Below are 21,844 nucleotides of genomic sequence, written 5' to 3'. Positions count from 1 at the left end.
TGACACTTCCACCAAGTCAGCATCCATTATTATTGATCACTTTAAGCTACTGCATTTTGCTAGGCTCTAATACATGCTATAAAACATAGTAATTGACCCCACTCAATGGCTTGGCTGAAGTGATGTGATAAACCAACCTGTAGCAGTTACTTGGTAGCCTGCCAGTTGAATCATAACCTTGAAGACAGACTTGTTAGCTGCTAAAGCTTATAGGGCCAGATTTTTAAAAGAATTGGGAAGCTTTTAGAATTCCCAATAGGCATCTATCTGCATCTTAGATGCCTATACACCTTTAAAACTCTGGCCAATAAGGACGAGATCTTCAGCTGGTGCAAGTCAGTCTTGGCTCATTGCAGTCTATGGAGCAAGGCTGATTTATACTAGCTGAGGATCAGTCTCAAGGGCTCTAGCAACGTCTGGGTCACCTCTAAACACACACATGCCTGGCTCAAACAAAAGGATTATTCCCTAGGTCTAGCAGAAAAGAAAGGGTGGAAATGCCTTGGTAGACTGGCTTAGTCAGTTACAATAAAAGATAAATACTGTAATTCCTAATTCGGGGCAATCCAACAGATGGTGATTTTACCTGGTCTGACTCTTCTAATCCATCCCTCTTTTAAAGGGCAATTGAGTATTGGTTTGTAGGTCCCACAGGCCAGGGTTCAGTCCCATCTCTTGTCTGTGATCAGATTCGGCAAACCACCAAAGTTCAGGCTGGTGTCATTCAGTTAAAAAAAATCCTAGTTTTGGCTCAGCTCTAGAAGTCCAGTGGCCTACAGTATGATAAGGGTAATACATGGTGTGTGTCTGTGTCCATCTGATATGCACCCAATAAGCAGGTCACATAAATAGAGGTGGAAGGAAGGTTTCTTAGGTTCTGGTCTTCAGAGAAGGACTTAAGTGATCAGAGGAAAGAAAATGTACAGAATTTGAGATGTGACCATGAAATACATGAAACTGCATGCCAGTGATCAGAGTAGCATAAAGAATAACTTTGCAAATGTCCAGGAGAGGTACTTCTTGAAGAGACACCATTGATGTTGCTTGTGCTCTTATAGAATGATCCCTCACTCCTGGAGGGGGAGGAAGATGTGACAACAGATAGAGTATGATACAGCGCAAGATCCATTTAGAAATCCTCTGAGAGGATGTAGCTTGATCTTGGACTCATTCAGCTACAGACTGAATGACTTTCTGATTAGCTTTGTCCTTTCCAGATGAAAAGCTAAGGGTCATCGCATGTTGAGGTAATAAAGTCTCCTTTCTTCTTCAGATGTGTGTGGTTTCAGAAAAGAAAAAAAAAACCACAGGTAAGTGGATTGACTGGTTCAGCTGAAAGTCCAAAACAACTTTGTGGGTGAACTCAGGATGTAAATGTAATGAGACTTTGGCTTTATGGAATATGGTGCAAAGTGGATCTACCATCAGTGCTCTGAGCTCACCTACCCCTCTGGCTGAAGTGACAGCCACAAGCCATGAAACCTTACTGGTGGAAAAGATCTGATTAGTCCTCTCCAGAATCTACTCCTTAGGGGCTGAGCGAAAATAGAATATTCATGAGAAGATGGGTGGTATGCACGGACTGCTGCCAGGTGAACCTGTAAAGAGCTGATGGAGACATCAGTCATTCTGAGGCACAGAAGATAGTGTAAAATAAGATGCTGATATCTGCTGACTCTAAGGATACAAGTTTTTGTTGCATCCAGATGGAAAAATGCTTCCATTTGGTCAAATAGCATTTCCTGGTGAAATCTTTTCTTCTACTAGTAAGGAACATGAAGATCTGAACACTGGAGGTTCCAACCCAGGACATGAGATGGTAAGAAGGAAGTGAAGAGAGATGATCTGTCCTGTCCACCCTTTATCCCTTGGTTTGGAGGCACAAGGAGAGTGACGGAGCATGCATGGACCAACGGATACTGCTTTCAAAAATTATCTGACTCCAGACACATGGAGTGCATCTGTACACCCAAAGTGGAACACAGATGGGGACCAGCACTCAAAGAAGAAAGTATTTTATAAATAAATATATCATAAATTAATTCCTGCTTTGTCCGCCCCAATCCTGAGAGGTCAGTAGTGTCCAACCTTTTCAGCCCTAGGGCCAAACATTATTTCGGAAAGGTCAAGGGGCCACAATCAGTACTTTAAAAAAAGATTCTCTACCCTGTTGTGCTTCCTTTGCACTACTCAGGTGCAGATGGTGTATGGTTTTTATGGGTCTGTCTCCAGCTCCCCATAAACTTCTCTAACTTGGGCTTGGGTAGAGAAATAGGGAGCCATAATTTGTTGTTAGTCTCAGCTTCTCTTCCTTTTCCCCTCTTCTGGGTTCCCCTGGGTATATATGTGGGAGACGGCAGCCACTGTTCACTATGTAGTCCCCTAGGATCAGGCAGTCAGTCCAGCTTCTATCTGCTCTTCCTGGGGTTCCCACAGCCCAGCAGGTAGGGCAGCAATACAGCTACTCTCTCTTCCCTCTTCTACAGCACAAGAGAGGACCAGTAAGAGAACTGCTAAGGGGCTGCGATAGGAACCACAGCTCATGACACTTACAGCTAACACCAAAGCTGTCCCTGGAGCTGCACCCTGGAGATGGTGCCCACTATTACTTCCCACAGGAATGGGGCTGATTCAAACACTTCGGTCTAACAGCCACAGTGTGGGGCTAAGGGAACACATTTTCAGTTCATATAATCAAATTCACATTTCCTTGTTAACACGGTTGCCCTCGGGGTGACAATTTAAAACCTTGAGGGCAATGAGAGGCCCCTAAACACAGGCTGGTCGTCACTGTGATAGATGCTGAGTACCATGGCTCAAACCTTGCCAGAGCCTGAAGTCCTGACTCCTGCTCACTTCTTACTCAGGCACAAGTGAGAAGGGAAGGTTACTGAGTAAGGACTAAAACAGGACTTCAATATGTGTCCTGCTGACTTCAATGGGAGTTGCAGGTGCTCAGTGCCTTTCCCAATCAGGCCTTTTTAAACAAAATTCTACTTTAATCCCTTTAGGAGCTAACACCTCCTAACTTTAGTTCATGTCACCTATTGCACTTTAAAGAGTTTGGGAGTGAATTTAGGGCTCATGAAAGTGATGGTCTCATAGTGCTGAAGTGAAGGTCAGTGCTCTGCAAGATAGCTCATACAGCTTGGCCAATGCACCTCACACCTGACCTGCAACACCCATGCTATGCCTTGTCCTCTGTCTCTCTTAAGCAAAGACTGTCTATTGTGTCACACTGTGTGGGGTGTCTTTGATTGTCACCTCGCTCCACTTTTTCATGTACACTCAGTGTAAAGTGATCTTACTAAGGAGAGGCAATACATATGACTGGAGGGATGAAACAATTAGAAGTGCTGTGGAGCTGTATTTCAAAATATCAAGAGATGATATTGACACATGTAAGAAAAGCAATTTCGCTGTAATTTATTGTAATGCTATAATCCCAAAAACTAATTGTCTCTGTAGCTAAATTAAAAATGTTTAACAATGTATTTAACAGTGATTCAAGCACCCACTCAAGCTAGTCTCTCATTTTTAATTTTGGGCAGAGTCGTCTGTTTCGAGCTAATTTAAATCTTTGCCTCTCAATTATGATGTGAAAAATAATGCCTCTTCTGCATTATTGTGGATAATTCTACCATTTCCATTTCGTAATGGACCAATATCATTGTCCTGATTCTTTTTGTTCCTAATATATTTTTAAAAAACACTCTTTCTTATTGACCTTGGCTCTGCTTCCTACAGGTTTCCCCATTATCAATTTTCTACAATTCCTAACTTCTGATTTATATTCATTACTATCAGCTTCCCCTTTCTTCCAGTATAGTCAACCCCAAGCAGTGTAGTCAACCTCAAACACTCAAAAATCATGAGTCAGGACCCAAAAAACCATGAGTGCCATAAAAACCATGAGATGTATAGGTTCTTTTTATTTCTGAATCTTTAGGGTGCCCTCACTTCACAATTTCATGCTTTTCTTGGCATCCATAATGGCTAGAAACTTACTTTTGAAAAAAACAAAATCTGAGATTCTCATGCAAACTCTTGATTCCAGCAGGTTGGGCTTTAACCACCACAGCCACAACCACTAACTAACTAGCCAGCCATCTATAATCTGAAATGCAACCAATGGATTTGAAAGGGCCATGACCTCAAGGAGCAGTGCGATTTCTGCTCTGGAGTCTTTCACAGTCTCTAACTTAAAAAGTCCTTCTGTACCAGAAATGAAAAACAGATCTTCTAGGAGTGAGTCAGGAGCTTTATCTTCAGAGAGGCCAGTGTAAGGCTTTTGACGGGAATCAGAGGAATCCTCCAGCACTGTCAGATAACAGTCACTTGGTGAACCTCATTCCTTCCTTCTCACCTGCCTTCAAACTCAGGTAAAGCTGCAGAGTGATTTAGGGAGGTGGATGATTTAGACCAGTGGTTCTCAAACTTTTGTACTGGTGATCCCTTTCACATAGCAAGCCTCTGAGTGCAACCCCCCTTATAAATTAAAAACACTTCTTTATAGATTTAACACCATTATAAATGCTGGCTGCAAAGTGGGGTTTGGGGTGGAGGCTGACAGCTCGCTACCTCCCCCATGTAATAACCTTGCGACCCCCTGAGGGGTCCCGACCCCCAGTTTGAGAACCCGTGATTCAGACATTGCGGGCTTTAGAGAAGACATTTTAATGAACTAAGCAGTGGTTTAGTGTTGATGGTGCCAAAAACTGCGATTTAGACACAGGCAGATAGAGAATCCACAGTGCCGAACTCCAAGTGAGCTCTGTGCTCCCATTCTGTGAATGACTGATTATAAGTGCAAATCTTCCCATAGACATGGAGATGCCCATTGTAGCTAAATTTGCACTGGTCTGCTGTTCAAAGTGGGGGTGGGGGAAGGGTAGGATTCCAGGAGTAATGTGTGGGGCTTGCATGGCATAGAGCTCACCTCTCCTTAGGACCTCTTTGCACAGACAGGGAGACTGAGGGGAAGATCCACTGTTACATGGGACAGCAAAAGCTACTGAAGCAGCATGGGTGCAGCAACAACCCAAGACAACTCTGCAGCTACCCTGTGCCCGAGGAGAAGGCTTCTCTTCACCACCACGGAAAGGGGCAGTGGGCAGCCGAGTACTACAACCCACTCTTCATTGGCCTACAGTGGGACGAGGCGTAGCAATATTGATTTACTAGTACAATTTAGCAGTATTTTGGATGAGAAAGTCTGACCTAGTGGTAGGTTATGGCGAGTTGAGGTTTCAAGAAGTTTGATAGAAGCATCCAAGGCATATAATCATTGCTGCAGGCTTTTGATCTGTTCTTCAGTAGATGATCTGCTGGGTACAAGGTGTTGAGCACCAGAAAAATTCATGATGAAACTCCAGTGTCTCATAAGACTTGGCTCAGCCTCTTGGCTCCAGCATGTGGGTTGGCCAATCATTTCAAAGTATTTATCAAAGACCTATAACAGAATATAACAGCTATATGGTCTACTGAGTGAGACCAACACAAAAATGGGCAACTCTGATATTCCCTGTCTGGGAATATTGTTCAACTCTTAAGGCTTCTTCAACACCTTTTACATCATCTTCAAGGACTAGGAGGCTGCCCAGTCTAGGTATGAAACACTCTGCCCAGAAGCTGACATCAAAGCATGGATCACATCTATGTTTGCCTTTAGTCTAAGACCTTGCAAAAATTTATTGTGCTTCTCTCTGAGGGATGTCTTGCAGTCACATTCTGGAGCTGCTGAATACAAACATGCAGAAAGAAAAATATATAGAGAAATCCAGACAGCAAGTTGACAGTTACCCACAAGGAAATTTTATTGGGGTAAGGTTACACTGAGAAAAAGAAAAATGAAGAATTAGAACAGTGATTTACAATGTTCCCCCCAAAAAGTGGAAACTGTGCCCCAGAGAGGAAGGGGAAGAGGAAGAGTTGAATAAAAAAAAGTTTCTGCACATGCAGACTAAGACAGTTTCTCAGCCATCTGTGGATAAAATGGTGCAGATGAGCGAAGTAGTAGCTGACTGTTATGCTTCTTTAGCAAGCAGTCAAACTCTTGAGCTAGGAGCCTTTCAGACCCAATCACACATAGTACACGTACATCCAAGAATTGGGGCCTAATATGTAATACTTCCCTGAAGTATTTGTATTGATGTTCTACAGGAGACAGAGAGACATATGTTCTCCACCGAGCTATGTTTAAATAGCAATTTTATCCTCAACGATTTATATGTTAAGCCTAAAAGGCCATACCCTTTTCTTATAGCATTACACACAAACAAATAATAGATACTGCATACAGTCATGCATGTAGATTTTTGGCTACAGTTTTTATCCAATATTCTAATATTGGGATTTGGAAAATGTGTAGTAAGGAAGTTTCTCAAAGCATCAAAGTACCCACTATGATGATATAAACATAACTCCCAATGTTCATGAAATAATAGACCTTTGACTCAGGACATAATGCCCATCATTGTTGCCTTTTTCCAGCTTGTAGCACAAAATCATGCACTATTGCTTAATAATATTTCTTTAATAAACACATGGAATACAACATGTAGTACTAGGGAGCCCAATCCTGCCCACAGATATCTAGGCTGGGGAGAGACTATTCAATTTAAAATGTAGCAAAACCTGCTCCCATAAGGCATAGAGAAGATTGAGAAGAAAACTACGTCCAGAATTGCAAAGAATCGCATAACCGGACAGATATTGCAATGTCTTCTATAAAATAGAGTCCATGAAACAAATTATATAAAAAATCCTATTTCTCTATTTAATGTAACTGATTGTGTTTTACATGTAAAAACAGATGGCAAAACAAAGCAGTTTTCACAGAGTTCTCATATAAAACTGATCATGAAGCATGGTGAATATTTCTTTTTTATTAGCGCCATCTAATGGTTGATTTTGTTTTTATAGGTAGTTTATAAATTCTTCCATTATGGACCTTTTATGTTAAATCCTTTTAAATAGAAAAAGATAGCATTTTTAAAAGCAAGTGATGGCATTTTCTGTAGAATGAAAGTTATAGATAGAGAACGAGCTAGAGAATTTATATATATATATATATATATACACACACACACACACACACACACACACATATATATATATATATATATAATAGATATCATTACTAGAATCAAAATAGTATTCCAAAGAATTGTATAGGGTGTTATAAATACAATATTTTTCTAGCCTTACTCCAAAAAAAATCCAATTTGGCACTTGTTAAAGCTGAGAAGAAAGTCACAGGCAATGCTCCCTTGACTCTAGCTAATCAGATTAAGAACCAGATTCTGATCTCAGATCTGCAGAAATGTATCACTCAGTAACCTGTTCAATCAGCTACTGCTGGTTATTCATATACTAGTAGGGTGATCAGGATTGGAGCCATTGTCTTTGTGAAAGCTTATTTTAGGCCAAAGTATTTGGGAGGGGAGTTTCCATATTTATTAGCAAAAAATGCCTCTCTGAGTTTGATTTGGGGAATAAAATATTTTCTCTGAAATAAAATCTATTTACAAAAAGAGAAGTGAGGTGACGGAGGATAGATTTAGAAACTTCCGTGGCACACTGGATTATCAATATGAATGCTAGGCACTATGGGTACCTCACCGAAATCAATGGGAGTTTTGCCATTGACTTCAATAGGGTCAAGATTTTATAATATGGGTAATATGCTCTCAATCGATGTTGTTCAGATATTAATGAGAAATTCTGAGAATGAGAACATACAAAAAGTAAGTTCCAGGAAATACACAAATGCCTGGCTACTAAATAGGGGATATGGTCCAATCTTATTCTTTTACATCAAATTGGTACTTATCTGGATCTGAGATGCATGCTGGCCTCATTCCCCTTTCTAGAGTGCTTCTATTTATTGCATAGCATGCACAAGAGTCCAGAGTCCCCTGGCACACATTCTCTGCTGCTTCAGACTTCATTACACGCAGCACACACCCAGCAGTGAGCAGGTTTAGGACCTTGCACACCCATATAAAGGACCTGAAGTTTGGATCCAATTAATACACATTCATTTGTTAGCCTCTGGCCTTGGATAATTTAAATTGCCTTCAAGAATCCACTAAAGATCCAGCCTGGTTGGAGTTAAAATATATGCACAGATTGCAAACACATTTTTTCAATACACCAGTTGGCTTGGATTAACTAGGTCTGACTGCTTATGTACATGAAAAAGAAAACACATAAAATGATAAAATAGGTCACTGTGAGCATCAGGAAGTTATATCAGAAAATTCCCCAGAGGTTTTGCTTGTCCTAGCTTCAGATTCATTAATGGACAGAGAGCTCCTTTTTAAAAATAACACAATTAAAGTTAATGACAGAAAGTCTGTTTTACCATTTGAGCTGTGTCTCAGATAGGCCTGAAATACCTCAATCCAAAAGCCTGAAAAACTGACATTTAAAGTACAGTGATTAATTTCACTGTACTTTAAAACTAAGAACCATGCACATCAGTGGACACGGGTTAATACTGCTGTGATTTGAATAATACTGATACAAAGTGCTTGCTATGAGAATGACAACACTGGCCAGCCCTGATAAAATCAACATCAATGATGAAACAGCATCAGCACAGCACAAACCTTTAATTGATGGGCCTAACCATGATGGCTTGTCTAGCGTCTTATTCTGTTTTTTCCCCCGGCTAATAATTCTCTTTTGTCAGTGAAGGAGTGAACATCTAGTATATCCCTACTCACTCCTCCTCTCCTGCAGACTGCACTGAATATAGTCAAAAAGGGACCCTGATACCAAGTGGAAGACAGCGGGACATAGCTCTAACCAAAACCTAGCAAAGATAATAAAAGCATCATCCAGAGGGAATCATTGCAGAACAATATGAGGCTGAGCATACTATGTCTACAGTGCTTTTATGCCTGTCCTCCTAGGGCATTTAGGACAAGAATCACCATAAAGCACTTAAACACTGAGGCCACAAGCTAGCACCAGGCTGCTCTCTTCAGTCTGTTACCCATTTATAAATAGCTGTAAAGGAAATCATCATTCATTTGGATATATCAATTAATATAACTAAGGTGGAGTTATTTTGGGTCATCACATCTTGGGTCTCAGATATTATCCATGTCACCTCAGTGCGTGAACATCCTCCAAAATGTAGCTAAATAGTGATCTGATTAGAGATCTTTAAATCTTGCTTATATGAACAAAATGATTCCCTCCTAATGAGGGGACAGCGGGTTTACATTCTGTTGTTATACTATAGAGTATATTTATGGCATCAAAAGCCTACGTAAGTTAGACCTCAGCCAAGATCTGTTCTATAGTAATTTTTCTTGTTACTGCTTTAATTGTATGCACTGGACGGCCTATATATTCTTTGCATGCTGCCTTCTACGGTCATGGATTAGAAATTTTTTTTGTAGAAGAAAATTAAATTCACATTTTCTGGTGAATTTCATTCTGCAAAACTGAAATTTGCTATTACATTTTAAAGAACCTTCCCCTGGAAAGATCTTTAGTAAACTTGCGCACTGATCCTCCAAGATTCTCTGCACAGGCAGACCTCTAGATCTGTGTGAAGTAGGCTTAGCACTTGGCTGGTTTTTTATGGATTTCCCTGAAAAATAATTTAATCTGCCTTTTTTTTAACCTGGGTAAATTGTTAAAAGTTTCTGTGTCCACCTAAAGAGGCTAAGATGTTGCCATTAAAAATAAATTGCTGGAAATAGAAAAAGCAAACAGCAAATACATATTCAAGAAATAGACTCATTGGATTTTCTTTATGTATAAAGTTCCAAAACGTTCACATTCAGGTATATAATTAAAACACAGAACAATACAGTTTGGGGAAAAAATAATCTCTGTGACAGACATAAACAAAGCAGCTTGGAGAAACACGACCAAGGTAAGAAAATGATGTTATCAATTTTATCTGTGTGTGTTTCTGTATAGATACTATAAGTGTCTGCTCAAGGGGGGGGAGGGAAGGGCTCGGGGTTGCAGAGCTGTCCTGTGGTTGGGGTTGTAGTGGGCTTGCCTTGTGGGGGGAGGATGCCAGTTATTTTGCATTTGAAAGATGGCAACCATAGTGTGAAGCCTCATTTACTTCAATGGGGCTCCACACAGACTCAGTGTTCTGCACATGGGAACAGCTGCAGGACTTAGAGTTGGTCACAATTTGTCAAATTGCAACATTTCAAAATAGAAAAAGAAAGGGAGAAATGTTAATAAAGTTTTCATGATCTCCTTCATTTTTTGACTAATTATAAAGCTGATCAACACTTTCTGAATTTGATAATATTTCTATCATGAATCAGGGCCTGCTGCTGAGCCTGGCACATGCCGCTGAACATTCTGATCAGCCAGACTCTCCGATTGGCTGGAGGGGCATCACCAGGACTGCTCTTAAGCCCAGCAGCAGCACTAGGCAAGTGGCTGCTCAACGGTTATGTCTGCAACAGTGATTGCTCCTGTGACTGCCTTGTTTCCCACTTTCTTGCAGGCCTGCTCCTGCCCAACTCCCTTGGATGGGACTCTGACGCTTGGTTCTGACTCTTGGTCCCTGACTCTGAACCACTAGGCTTGACCACCTACGCTCTGGTTCATGCCAATTTCAAATTTCAAAACAAAACAAAATTTCAAAACAAATTTCAATCAATTTCTTTTTATTAACCAGCTCTATTTGCTGTTTTGTTAAAAAACAGGAACTATTCAGTAATATATTAACACTGAGATCCAACCCAATTTACTCTATTTTGTATTGAAATAAAAACAGCATCACAATCTGGCCCTGAGTCACCAAACTTTTGAGAGATGAGCTCCCCCTTCAGGAAAATGAAACCAAGCGAGTCTTGCTCCACTACAGCCTCACAATGTTTTAAAGACCTAGTCATCTTAATTTTGCTTCCCCACAGCTAGTGCTTCACACTCCCCCAAAGAGGACATGTCCCACGCTCTGGGAATGTGTTAAATATTGCAAGTAGTGCACCGCAGATGAAGGGGAGCAATATGATCTCAGAAGAGTTCTTCTGGGTACGATTGGAGTTTTAGCAAGGAAATCATTAAACAACGGCACATCTAGCTTGCTGTGAAAGATTTAATAAGTTTATACTTAGAATAGTTCAGAATTTTTGCATTCGTTTCAGAGCAATAAACTTTACCAATTTTCACTTCAGTTTTACAAGTCTATGCACTACATCTTGCATATAATTTATAACAATTTCAGAGATGAGACTTTAGATTTTTAGTAAAATCTAAGACATTTTCTAATCTCAGTTACTTTATTGATGCAGTTCTCTATATACTGGTGTAACTAATAGCAGAATCTAGCTATAAGACTTTATTGTATTGCATGTCTTCTGCTACATGAGAGTTAAAGCATTCTTGAAATATGGAATAAAAACTCAGAGCTTAACAGTTTTGGGAATGAGATGACATTGGAGACTGTAAATTGCTTGAAGCACTGTGTAAATCTATTGCCTAACTGAGCAACTGATCCAAATATAAATGACCATTTACAATTTGCAGTCCCTTAAATTACACAGATGAGTGTTAGATTAACTCTTACAACAAGCAGCCGACATTTACAAAAGGTATACCAAACAGTAGACTACGCTGGAAAAAATTAACACTAAGGACCTGATTGTGCAAGATATAGAGCTTCCTCAGCTCCCACTGGTTTGAAGGTGCTCAGGACTTCGCAGAACTGAGCCCTTCAAAGTGTTTCATCCACATTATGGGACTGATCCTGTGAGACGCTCAGCATCTTTTCAACTCCAGCTGACTTTAATATGAATTGAAGATGCTCAGAATCTCTCAATCTGTTGCCTACAATGGGACTGCTCACAGTGTGTAAAGTTAAAGGTGTGTCATTTTTTTCAAGATCAGAATCTTGTAAAGAAACCTGCATATCACAGTGTTTCTGTCATTAAAATCCATATCCAAGCATTTTCCATTTAAGAGCTAGTAGAAAAACCTGTAAAATTTTCAAAATTTTACTGTGTTTTAAAATATTTAACATTTCAATGAAATTTTTTGAAAATCAAAAAATTGCATCATGCTCTATAACCATAGAGAAATTAAAGTCAATTTTCATCTTACTTTTATTTTTGTGTGGTTTGAGATGAAAAATTGAAAATTGAAAACTTTTCAACCAGCTGTATTCCTTTAGCACTTTGCATCCCTGAACTGGCAGGACACCATCACATCACGATATAAGTCTGATAAAGTAACTCCACCGTCAGCTATCACATTCACGAATTATCTTCTGTCACAAACAACTGACAAAAATATACTTATTGCATCCCTGTGTCAAACAATCCAACTGAAATTAAAATGAGTAACAATGGATATGAAACATTGGACCTGTATTTTTCTGCTCTAATTATTAAATAATTATATACCTCAGCATCATACTCCCAGAGCTGATTTCCTCTCATATGATGGCACTTCAACATGATCACAGGGCCATTGAGTCTAGAAACATCCAAGCATAAATCATCTGTGCGGATCTCTTTATCAGCAGTAAAAGAAAATACCTGAAAACATAAAATGATTAAAGTTATAGGGGATTAAAGACACATACCTATTTAAATGATTACTGACTTGTAACATCCCTCATTTTGATTTAAGTTAGTGACCTGCCAGCAGTTCCTTCTTCTACATTGAGAAAAATGTTGTACTGTGTTTCACAGAAGTTTACATAAGCTTCACAGTATGACTTTAAATAAATGTTTTATAACAGAAAATGAGTATAAAACCCTTATCCAGCAAAGACTTTCACATGTGCTTAATTTTACACATTTTGAATCAAAGGGACAATTCAATGGGTACAGTTAAACAAGTGTGTAAGTCTTTAAAGTCTTTACTTTGAAAATATTACAAAAGGACAAAGTAATACTACATCATCCTATATATGGATATTTCAGAAAGCATTTCACAGGATGGTTTTTTTTTAAAAACAGGTTTTGGATATCGACCCTATCATTTGAAGAATCAGGGTGTTCTTAGCCAAAACACTCAACTTCCCAATTTCCTGTACCAAGGATTATCATGTATGGTGTAAAGGGCTATATCTTGGAATAAGGAATATGGGGGTAATTTGATAAAATTATGGTTGAAGAACAGGAAAACAATGGGTCACCATCAACAAAACTATTTCAAGCTAGTTTTCAGTACCTGCATTAGAGGAAGTGCTGTTTTACAACATCTTGAATAAATGATAGCGAAATCAATATATACAACTTTTTAGATCATAATAAAACAGTAGAAGCAGTAACTGAATAAAACCATTACTATATAAAGTCTTACACAGCATATCTCTACTTTTTTGCTCATTTAACTGTGAACATCTTCAGGTAGGAACAAACAAAAGGCTCAATGTTTTGACATTATGATTATTAACTCTTGTGCCTGAGCAAATATGTAAAACAAACCGTGCCTATACTGGCAACATTTACCCTAATTATTTTCACAGTCACATTTTAATACACAAGTAATGATCTTTAGCAGTTCACTTCAATAGTTAAGATATGGGGTGAGATTCTGTTGCTGCACCTCTAAGGGATTGTGTACATGCTGACTTAGTGCATGACAGGCCGGGGTGTGAATCTACGGTGCTCTAGCCTGCTGCGCACTAACTGGCCATGCAGACCCTGTTATCATATGCAGGAGTTCTGTAGCGTGCTTTGATGTACTGCTGTTTCAAGCAAAATATTGTGAATACCACGTTGAGTAGTACAGTAACTCCTCACTTAACGTTGTAGTTATGTTCCTGAAAAATGCGACTTTAAGCGAAAGGATGTTAAGCGAATCCAATTTCCCCATAAGAATTAATGTAAATGAGGGGGTTAGGTTCCAGGGAAATTTATATATATACACCCACACACACAGAGTATAAGTTTTAAACAAACGATTTAATACTGGTACAGTGATGAGGATTGTGAAGCTTGGTTGAGGTGGAGGAGTCAGAGGGTGGGATATTTCCAGGGAATGCCTCACTGCTAAATGATGAACTAGCAATTAACTCTCATGCTCTACTGTACAAGGCAGCAGGAAAGGAGGGAGGGCAGACAGAGATGGAGACACACACCCTGTGTGTGTGTGTGTGTGTGTGTGTGTGTGTGTGTGTGTGAGAGCGAGATGCTCATTTCCCCTTTAAGTATGAAGAGTGGGGTCAGAAGCACACTGCCTTGTTAATGAGACCCGACCGCAGCTGCTGCTGCCTGGAAGCTCTCTCTGTCCTGTGTCCCCCCTGCTCTATGGAAGATGGGGTAAGCGGGGTGCAGGAGCAGGGGGGAGGGGGACACCCTGACATTAGCCCCCCTCTTCCTCACACAGCAAGCAGGAGTCTTGGGGAGCAGCTCCAAGGCAGAGGGCAAGAGCAGCACATGGCAGTGGGGGGAGGGACAGCTGCAATTGCTAGCCTGCTGGGCAGCTGCTGCACAGGAAACTTAGGGGAGCTGATAGGGAGAGCTGATAGGGGGGCTGTCAGTCCATCCTGGTTCCACCCACCCACCAGCTAGCTCCACTGGGCTGCTCTTCCTGCAAGCAGTGGACAAAGCAGGCGGCTGCCAAACGATGTTAGAAGGGAGCATTGCACAACTTTAAACGAGCATGTTGGTCAGCAACGTAACAATGAAACAACGTTAACCGGGACGACTTTAAGTGAGGAGTTACTGTAGAATGATTTGGTTACATCAATGTCTATACAGAAAAATAATGTTTTAGTAATTATATTGGATAACATTTAATAATGCAGTCAAAATCATATAGCATTAAATGTTTCACTTAAAAAGGGCAAATGTAACTTAACAGAAATCAATACAAATGATTAACACATATTCAAAAATATTAAATTTTGATGAAACAAGGAGATATAATACATAGCTACTAAAAATGTTTTCATAGTTACTGTAGGACAATTCCTATGGGATTAAACCCAATGTGTTAAAGTAGGATAAAAGTTAAGCAAGATACTGTCATGCATTGCCAGAGGAATACAATACAAATCAAAAAGTTGGAATTGGTATACACACCCCGGATAACTCTCACCAGGTACAATGCTGTATCTATTGTGAAGGCAAGTGTTCTTCCTAAATGATGTAATTGCCCTTGAGATATCTAGCATCATACATCAGAATGAAACCATTTTTCAATGAATTATGAGAAAGATTGAGAAAGCTGGCCAGATTATATTAGGAAACCATGAGGCTTTGCTGTGACTCAATTGAAGATTTTAAAACTAGGACAGGCAATTTCATCTAACTAACATTTTGCACTTAAGCACACTACACCAAGTGCCCGAGAGAATAGGGCTCAAACTTGGGAAATTGAAATTTAGGCAAATTTATTTTACACAGATGGTAGTAAATCTCACAGTATTAAACAAACAGCCAAAGGGGACACTGAAGCAGCTGAATGAAGAGCCAACTAAATGAGTTTCTAAGTAAAGAGGAGAGAGAAGCAGGTTCAGGAATAGGCAAAGGGAAATGAGGAAAGCTAAGAAGGACCAGGCATGATACGGATCAGTGACCTTGTCTTCTTTTTCAAATTTCATATACTCAGACATGTAATAGACAGTGTTCTTAGTATGTTGTGTACTGGCCAACCTCAAACCACTGATGAATACCATATTTACTGAAGGTCAGTTTATGCCCTGCAGAAGATCATGGCTTGCACATATGCATAATCAAAGGCAGAATTTGCCCCATCCCCGCTTTACAATACAAACATGTTAAACAAATTCTGCATTTTGGCTGAGAATTTGTCCTTTCAACTAGGACTGTGCAAACTCTGCAGGCTTCAGTTTATGCATGTCACATGAATTGAAAACTGCACATTGTCTTTACTTTGGGAAGACAGTAGACCAACCCTTGCAGGTTCATTTTGGAGGTTTGCTCAGGGAGTCTGTGGCAGGGACAGAAGCAAAAATCTCCTATTATTTGCTCCTTATTTATACCTTCAGCAATAGACCATATGAAACCAGATACTATAATGTGGTTAATTAGGAAGTGGAGGGGTGGTTGTTTTTGGTTTTTCCTTTTGCAGGCCAAGACACTAGATTACCCCTTAATCATTTGGAAAAGTATCATGAACTGTTGAACTTTCACCTAGAGTCAGGTAGAAAGGACTTTGGTTTAACATCACCTGTGTAGAAATGCACCTTAGTGTATGCAGCATCCCCCAGACTTTATTTTCAGAATCTGCCCTGAGTCCTTGAGGGGCCATCCTGCCACAGAGAATTTCAATTTACAACTTTCTGAGTTTTGGTTTAGCAGCCAAATTATATCAACTGGATTCTTTCGTGACCCATTACAGTGGGAGATACTGAAACATGGCTCAGTGACAAGGAATTAATTATGCCTCAGCCACTTACGTGGATTAAGAGCTTCCAGGATCCTGCAGGTGTTACAAAATACCAGCCACTATTTGGGAGTTACCCTTTGACACACAAATACCCTAAGCCACTTTTGAAGTGTTAATAGTCTTATTTTCACTTGAAAACACATATAAGCACAGGCCAATGTTCAAATATGGCTTTTCAAGTGAAAAGGAAGCTTTTAAAACATTCAGTTGCAAGTGCTATAGGGGAATTGTTTCACAGGATGCACTGTTCTTTTGCAGCTATGGCCCAGATCCTCAAAGATAATTAGGTCCCTAACTTTCATGAAAATTAATGAGAGTTAGACACTTAAATGTCTTTGAGGATCTGGGCCTGTGAGCCCACTTCACTTTTAAAATGCCATCACCACATATTAGCATGCATTTATTTCGTTGGCTATCAGTCCCAGGGCCTTGAAAATACCACACCACATCATCTTTTCTATTTGATAAACACTGAATTTGCCACTGTTTCTAATGGAGCTGGAAACTGAAGGAGCCAGGTTTGTGTATTGCCCCATTCATTAACACAGTTCAGTTATCTTGTGGCTTGCTCCTTTGCTTCCTGGGACACTCTGCTCTGTCTGTTTTTGTTTAGGGCAGATAGTGGGGTGGGAAAGAGGAGAAAAGAGAACATTGCATTACTCTATGGAAGACCAAAAGAACACTGGATGCCAGCTTAGCATTTGTTGTAAAACTTCATTTTGGATTAACTTTAGTACTTGCACCATATTAACAGCTAATATGAAGTTTGAAAGATACAGGATTAAACTAAGAACCAAGATGCAAATAGCTTGTATTTGGAAATACAAATAATTTGCTGTCAGACATGAGGGGAAAAAAATAACAGACAGGACAGGAGTATGTTTTTCCCTTTAAATTCTCCCATGCTAGTAGAGACCAGACCCAACTCTGCTTAAGCTCTAAAAACCAGACCTAACATACTCAACACAGCAGCGCCACATTGTTCTAAACATCCAGCACTGCATTTTCAATTATAACTTCCTATGATTCCAATATATTTCTTCCATAATGTATATTTGTGGTATCATCATCTGAGCTTGGTATTTCATTGGTTTTAAAATTGAATAGAATACAAACACATATGGCAAGTTGGAAAGCTGAGCTATTGTTGCAGGGAAATGGTTGTGAACAGTATGACCAACAAAGGTGCAAACTACTTAGAGAATATATATAATTTGCTGAAAAAAAAGGGTTTCCAAGCCCTACAGATTACCAGGTCCAAATCACTTCAGACCTTGTTTAACGTCAACTAGAAATACATAGGTACAAGAAATATGACAAACCCCTGTTAACCCATATTTGAACATTGTTCACAATGTGCTTTGTTACATTCTCAAAACTAAGAAAAGCAATGCACTCAGCTACTCACTACAAGGCTGTCTAATGCTCACTGCTTTCTCATCAAGAGAATTTCTTCAAGGGAGGTAAAACTAAAGTCCTCATAATGGGCTAAAAAAAATCTGTAGTTTTTGGAAAAAAAAGCTATTTGCATTATCTATGCACAACAAAGCATATGAAAAATACTTGTAAATGGGTAAGAAACAAACAAACTTCCCCAACCGCTCTTCAGTAACACAAAAATGACTGCAGAAATTTCTATATCAGCACAACCACCTGCAAATCACTTCTGAACTAATGCCCACATGAGAAATTTCAGCACAGAAGGTACTTTTTGGAGAAATTTATAAGCAATTAAAAATAGGGGTTAGAATGAAAAGGATATTGGTGCTATAAACCTTAATAAGTACTGATATAAACATAGCGCACTTTTGGCAGAAGTGGAACTGCAGCATGGCCTGCAAGTTCTAATCAAATTATTCCAATTATAGGTGAAATATTCCTTACTTACCCAATGGTTCTATTCATATTGAGAATATTCTTCAGTATTCCAGATCATACATTTCATTCTCTCTCCCGCCCTCCAAGACTGGCATACATCAAAAATATGGACAGATTTTGTTTGACAGGACTGGATAAAATGTATTTAAAATGTTACAGACCTGCCCTTAAGAATCATTCATCAAAATAAGCTATCCTAATATATGTGTTTGATGGCCAACACACATACATTTGAAACCAGGCAATTATATATATACACACACATACAGGGAGAGAAACTGATTACTTTGTGTTGGCCATAAATGCAATAACTGAAATCAAACAGCATGGTTGCCTGTTTTGGATTTATCTGAAAAATCACTGGGACTACTCATGACATAAAGGTATTACTTACCGAGGGTAATGCTGGTATATTTCGACCTCAGAAGCCCTCTTGTACTCATACAGAATGCACAAGGGTTTTTATTATGTTCATTACCCTAAAAATCATTAACAACTCAGTTGATGTTATTAATTTTCCAAGAAACAAAATCTTTAGCTCAGGGTAGCTGGGTAGCATTAATTGTAATTATAAAACAGAAGATTGACAATAAAACTCAACACTTAAAAAAAGTGTTAAAAAGAGGAACTAGCACTGAAAAGTGTAGATCTGGTTCCAAACATTTCCACAGTTTGGGGGTACTGAATGCCAAAGTTTCAGCTTCGGCTCATTTATCCTGAAAGCAAAACATCTCAGTCACTTTCATCTTAAAACCCAAAAACCTGTTTGAACTTGGAAATTTTCTTCTGACTTCAAAGATGTTTTTGTATTTGTGTTTTATGAAAAGGAAACCATTATATTTTGAAGTCAATTTCTATGTGCATTTTTCGGTTTCCTTTTTTATGTTCAATAATTGCAATACACTGTTTAATTATGTCCTTTTGAAAGAATAATTGAAGTTTGAATTAACAATTAGGGAAGACGCCCTTTAAAAACATGCAGTCTGAGAAAGAAAACTACATACCAATTATTATTTCAAATTACCAGTCAGTAACATTTTACTAACACCTGAATTAATTTCATAATATAAAAAATGTAGGGTTAAATGGAGCCGTTAGCCTTCTGTAATCAGGGCTGGCTCTAGGATTTTTGCCGCCCAAGGCAAAAACAATTTTGGCCGCCCCCCTGTTTTTTAATTACCACACCCCCGGCCCCGCCTCAACTCCGCCCCTTCCCTGCCGCCTCCCCCCAGGCTCTCAAGCCTAGGAGGGAGGGGGAGAAGCGGCGCCCGCGCCGCGGCCGCGCCGCTGCTCCCCCTCCCTCCCAGGCTTGAGAGCTTGAGAGCCTGGGAGGGAGGGTGAGTAGCGGCACGCGAGCGGCAGCAGCAGCGGAGGTGAGCTAGGGCGGCCGGGGCACATTTTTAGGGGCGGCATTCTGGCGCCGGCCATGCCGCCCCTAAAAATGTGCCGCCCCAAGCACCAGCTTGTTTTGCTGGTGCCTAGAGCCGGCCCTGTCTGTAATGGATGGTGCATAGCTGTGCTGTTCCAAGAGGAGCCCATGGAGTGATTCACACTCAGTCACAATTCCTTCCCCGTCTATGTTGCCATAGGAAGCCATTTGCTGTAGCTCTTTTTTTGCAACGTAACTTATTTGTCAGTGCATTGCATGCCAGGGTAGAGTTGTCACCTGTCCAGGTTTTCCCAGGATTGTCCCTTTTTTTGAGGTAGCTCTCCCAGGAAATCTGGAAGGGTGCTCAGAACACAAAGCCGGCTGTCCAGGTTTATTGGCTAAGGATCAACCAGGAATGTCCTGGTTTTTTGTACCTCTGAGGTGGCAACCGTATGCCAGAGCATGACTCCAAGACTCTTTCTATTCCTCATCTACATGCTCTGTGTATGAGGTGAAGAGTACTGGGCACCAGGGGCATGCACGAGGGACGAGCAGGGGCAATCACCCCCCCCCCCAATAATCACCAGGGGCACAGAACTTCTCCTGGCCTCAGAGCTGCAGTGGGGGGGAGGGGGAGGAAGAGTGTGAGCTCCTCCTTCCAAAAGGGATCCAATTTAAATTCCTGCACATGCCCCTGCTGGGGACACAGCCTCTACTCCCTCCCCTGAAGCTTCTGAAGTGGAGAGCACTAGTGTGACTGCACATGGGGGTGGGGAAATCTTACTCTCCCTCACTCACTACACAGCTGTGCAAGTCTGAGTCACAATCCAGCCCTTACTTTCTAAGAATTCATTTCAATGTACTGAACATATAAACAGGGCCAGATTCTGCCAGCCTCACTCTCATTAAGTAGTAACTTACCAGACAAGGAGTCCCACTGAGTAGTCTGCCTGAGGTTAGCAGAATCTTGCCCATAATTAGGCAAATTTTAAACCCCCCAATAAATAGTTTGTTTCTGTGGCTACCAAATATGCTAGAGATATAGTATGCAGTAGTCTGAGGAAGAGAATTAAATATTATAATTGATAAATACTTAGCAAAAGCACAGACATAACAAATGTTATATTGTTTGTTTTCTCAGGCATCTTTTTACCTGGATAAAATATTTACCTAAATTAATGGCCTGCTGCAATATCTGCAAAGAGGATTTTAAATTTGTTGGTATTATTGATGCTCAAGTGCTTCACCTATTGATCATAAAGCTGTCTTGTCTTCCAGAAGATGGGTAGATTAAATCGTGCACATGTCTATACAGGACATACTTCTTGAAGTATCAAATGTCTTACAATTTCTAATCCAGTAACCATCTTTACTGCTTAATAGTAACCAAACTACTAGAAGAGAAATTACTACTATATCAAAACAAAAAACATGTGTCAAATAATAAACAATAGCAAGTAATTACTTAGCAAAGAAATTAAAGGAACTCAAGTCTGAAAACTTATATCTCAGAAACTTTCCATAAACTTTTATTTTGTTTTGTTTTGTTGCTATGGAAAGGGTCATTAGATGGTGCTTTTACACATGGTGCCCCAAGTTCTTTTCCTTAGCATGGGAGCCAGCTTTTAATCTTGAAAGATAATGTTGTGATGTTGCTGATTTTCTGATGCAGTTTATTTGCAGAAGCTGGCAAGAGCAAAGGAGTTTGGCCTCTACCTCAATCTCTCTAACTAGAGTTGCTCCCTGGGAACATATATTTGAACAGAGTTACTTTTTAATGGTTTAATTCTAAGAGGTTTTCCAGGATATTTTAAGATGAAAGGTTTTTCCACATCAAAATGTTTGGGTTACTAGAGACTCATGCCTATTTCGCTGTAAGGTGGAAGCGCTGTGATTCCGAATACAATGACTGTCATCATCTTGTTTTGGTAGAATTCTTCTTTGTTCCTCAGATGCTAATCACATCCAGTGGAATGGAACTGAACCAAATGAAACATAATGGAACAGAACAAGATTATCTGGAAAGGAATCACAGCATTCATTTCCTAGTCCAGGTTCTAGTGATTGTATGTGCTGGTTTGTTGCCCAAGAAGCCTCACGATCTGTTACACACTATAATAATATGATATGGTAGGAGTTATATAAGGTGATATAACAATGATTTACATCTAAATCACTCATGCTGAATGATTCCAAAGTGGGAAGAGACAGAATTCCTCCAAAGACAGTTCCAAAAAA

General features: G+C 39.8%; 1 protein-coding gene across 1 annotated transcript in view; it reads right to left on the bottom strand.

The window, feature by feature from the left end:
• The window catches only part of GALNT13 (polypeptide N-acetylgalactosaminyltransferase 13), a 309,560-nt gene that overhangs the window by 15,566 nt on the left and 272,150 nt on the right, over nt 1-21,844 (bottom strand). The window contains exon 10 of the mRNA XM_029910591.1: nt 12,396-12,530. Coding sequence (XP_029766451.1) covers nt 12,396-12,530 — 135 coding nt within the window. The remainder of the gene's footprint in view (nt 1-12,395; nt 12,531-21,844) is intronic.

The sequence above is a fragment of the Terrapene carolina genome, unplaced genomic scaffold (assembly GCF_002925995.2).
Source record: "Terrapene carolina triunguis isolate 2854851 unplaced genomic scaffold, T_m_triunguis-2.0 Scaffold62, whole genome shotgun sequence".
Lineage (NCBI taxonomy): Eukaryota > Metazoa > Chordata > Testudines > Emydidae > Terrapene > Terrapene triunguis.
This window is presented reverse-complemented; position numbering and strand designations above follow the sequence as displayed.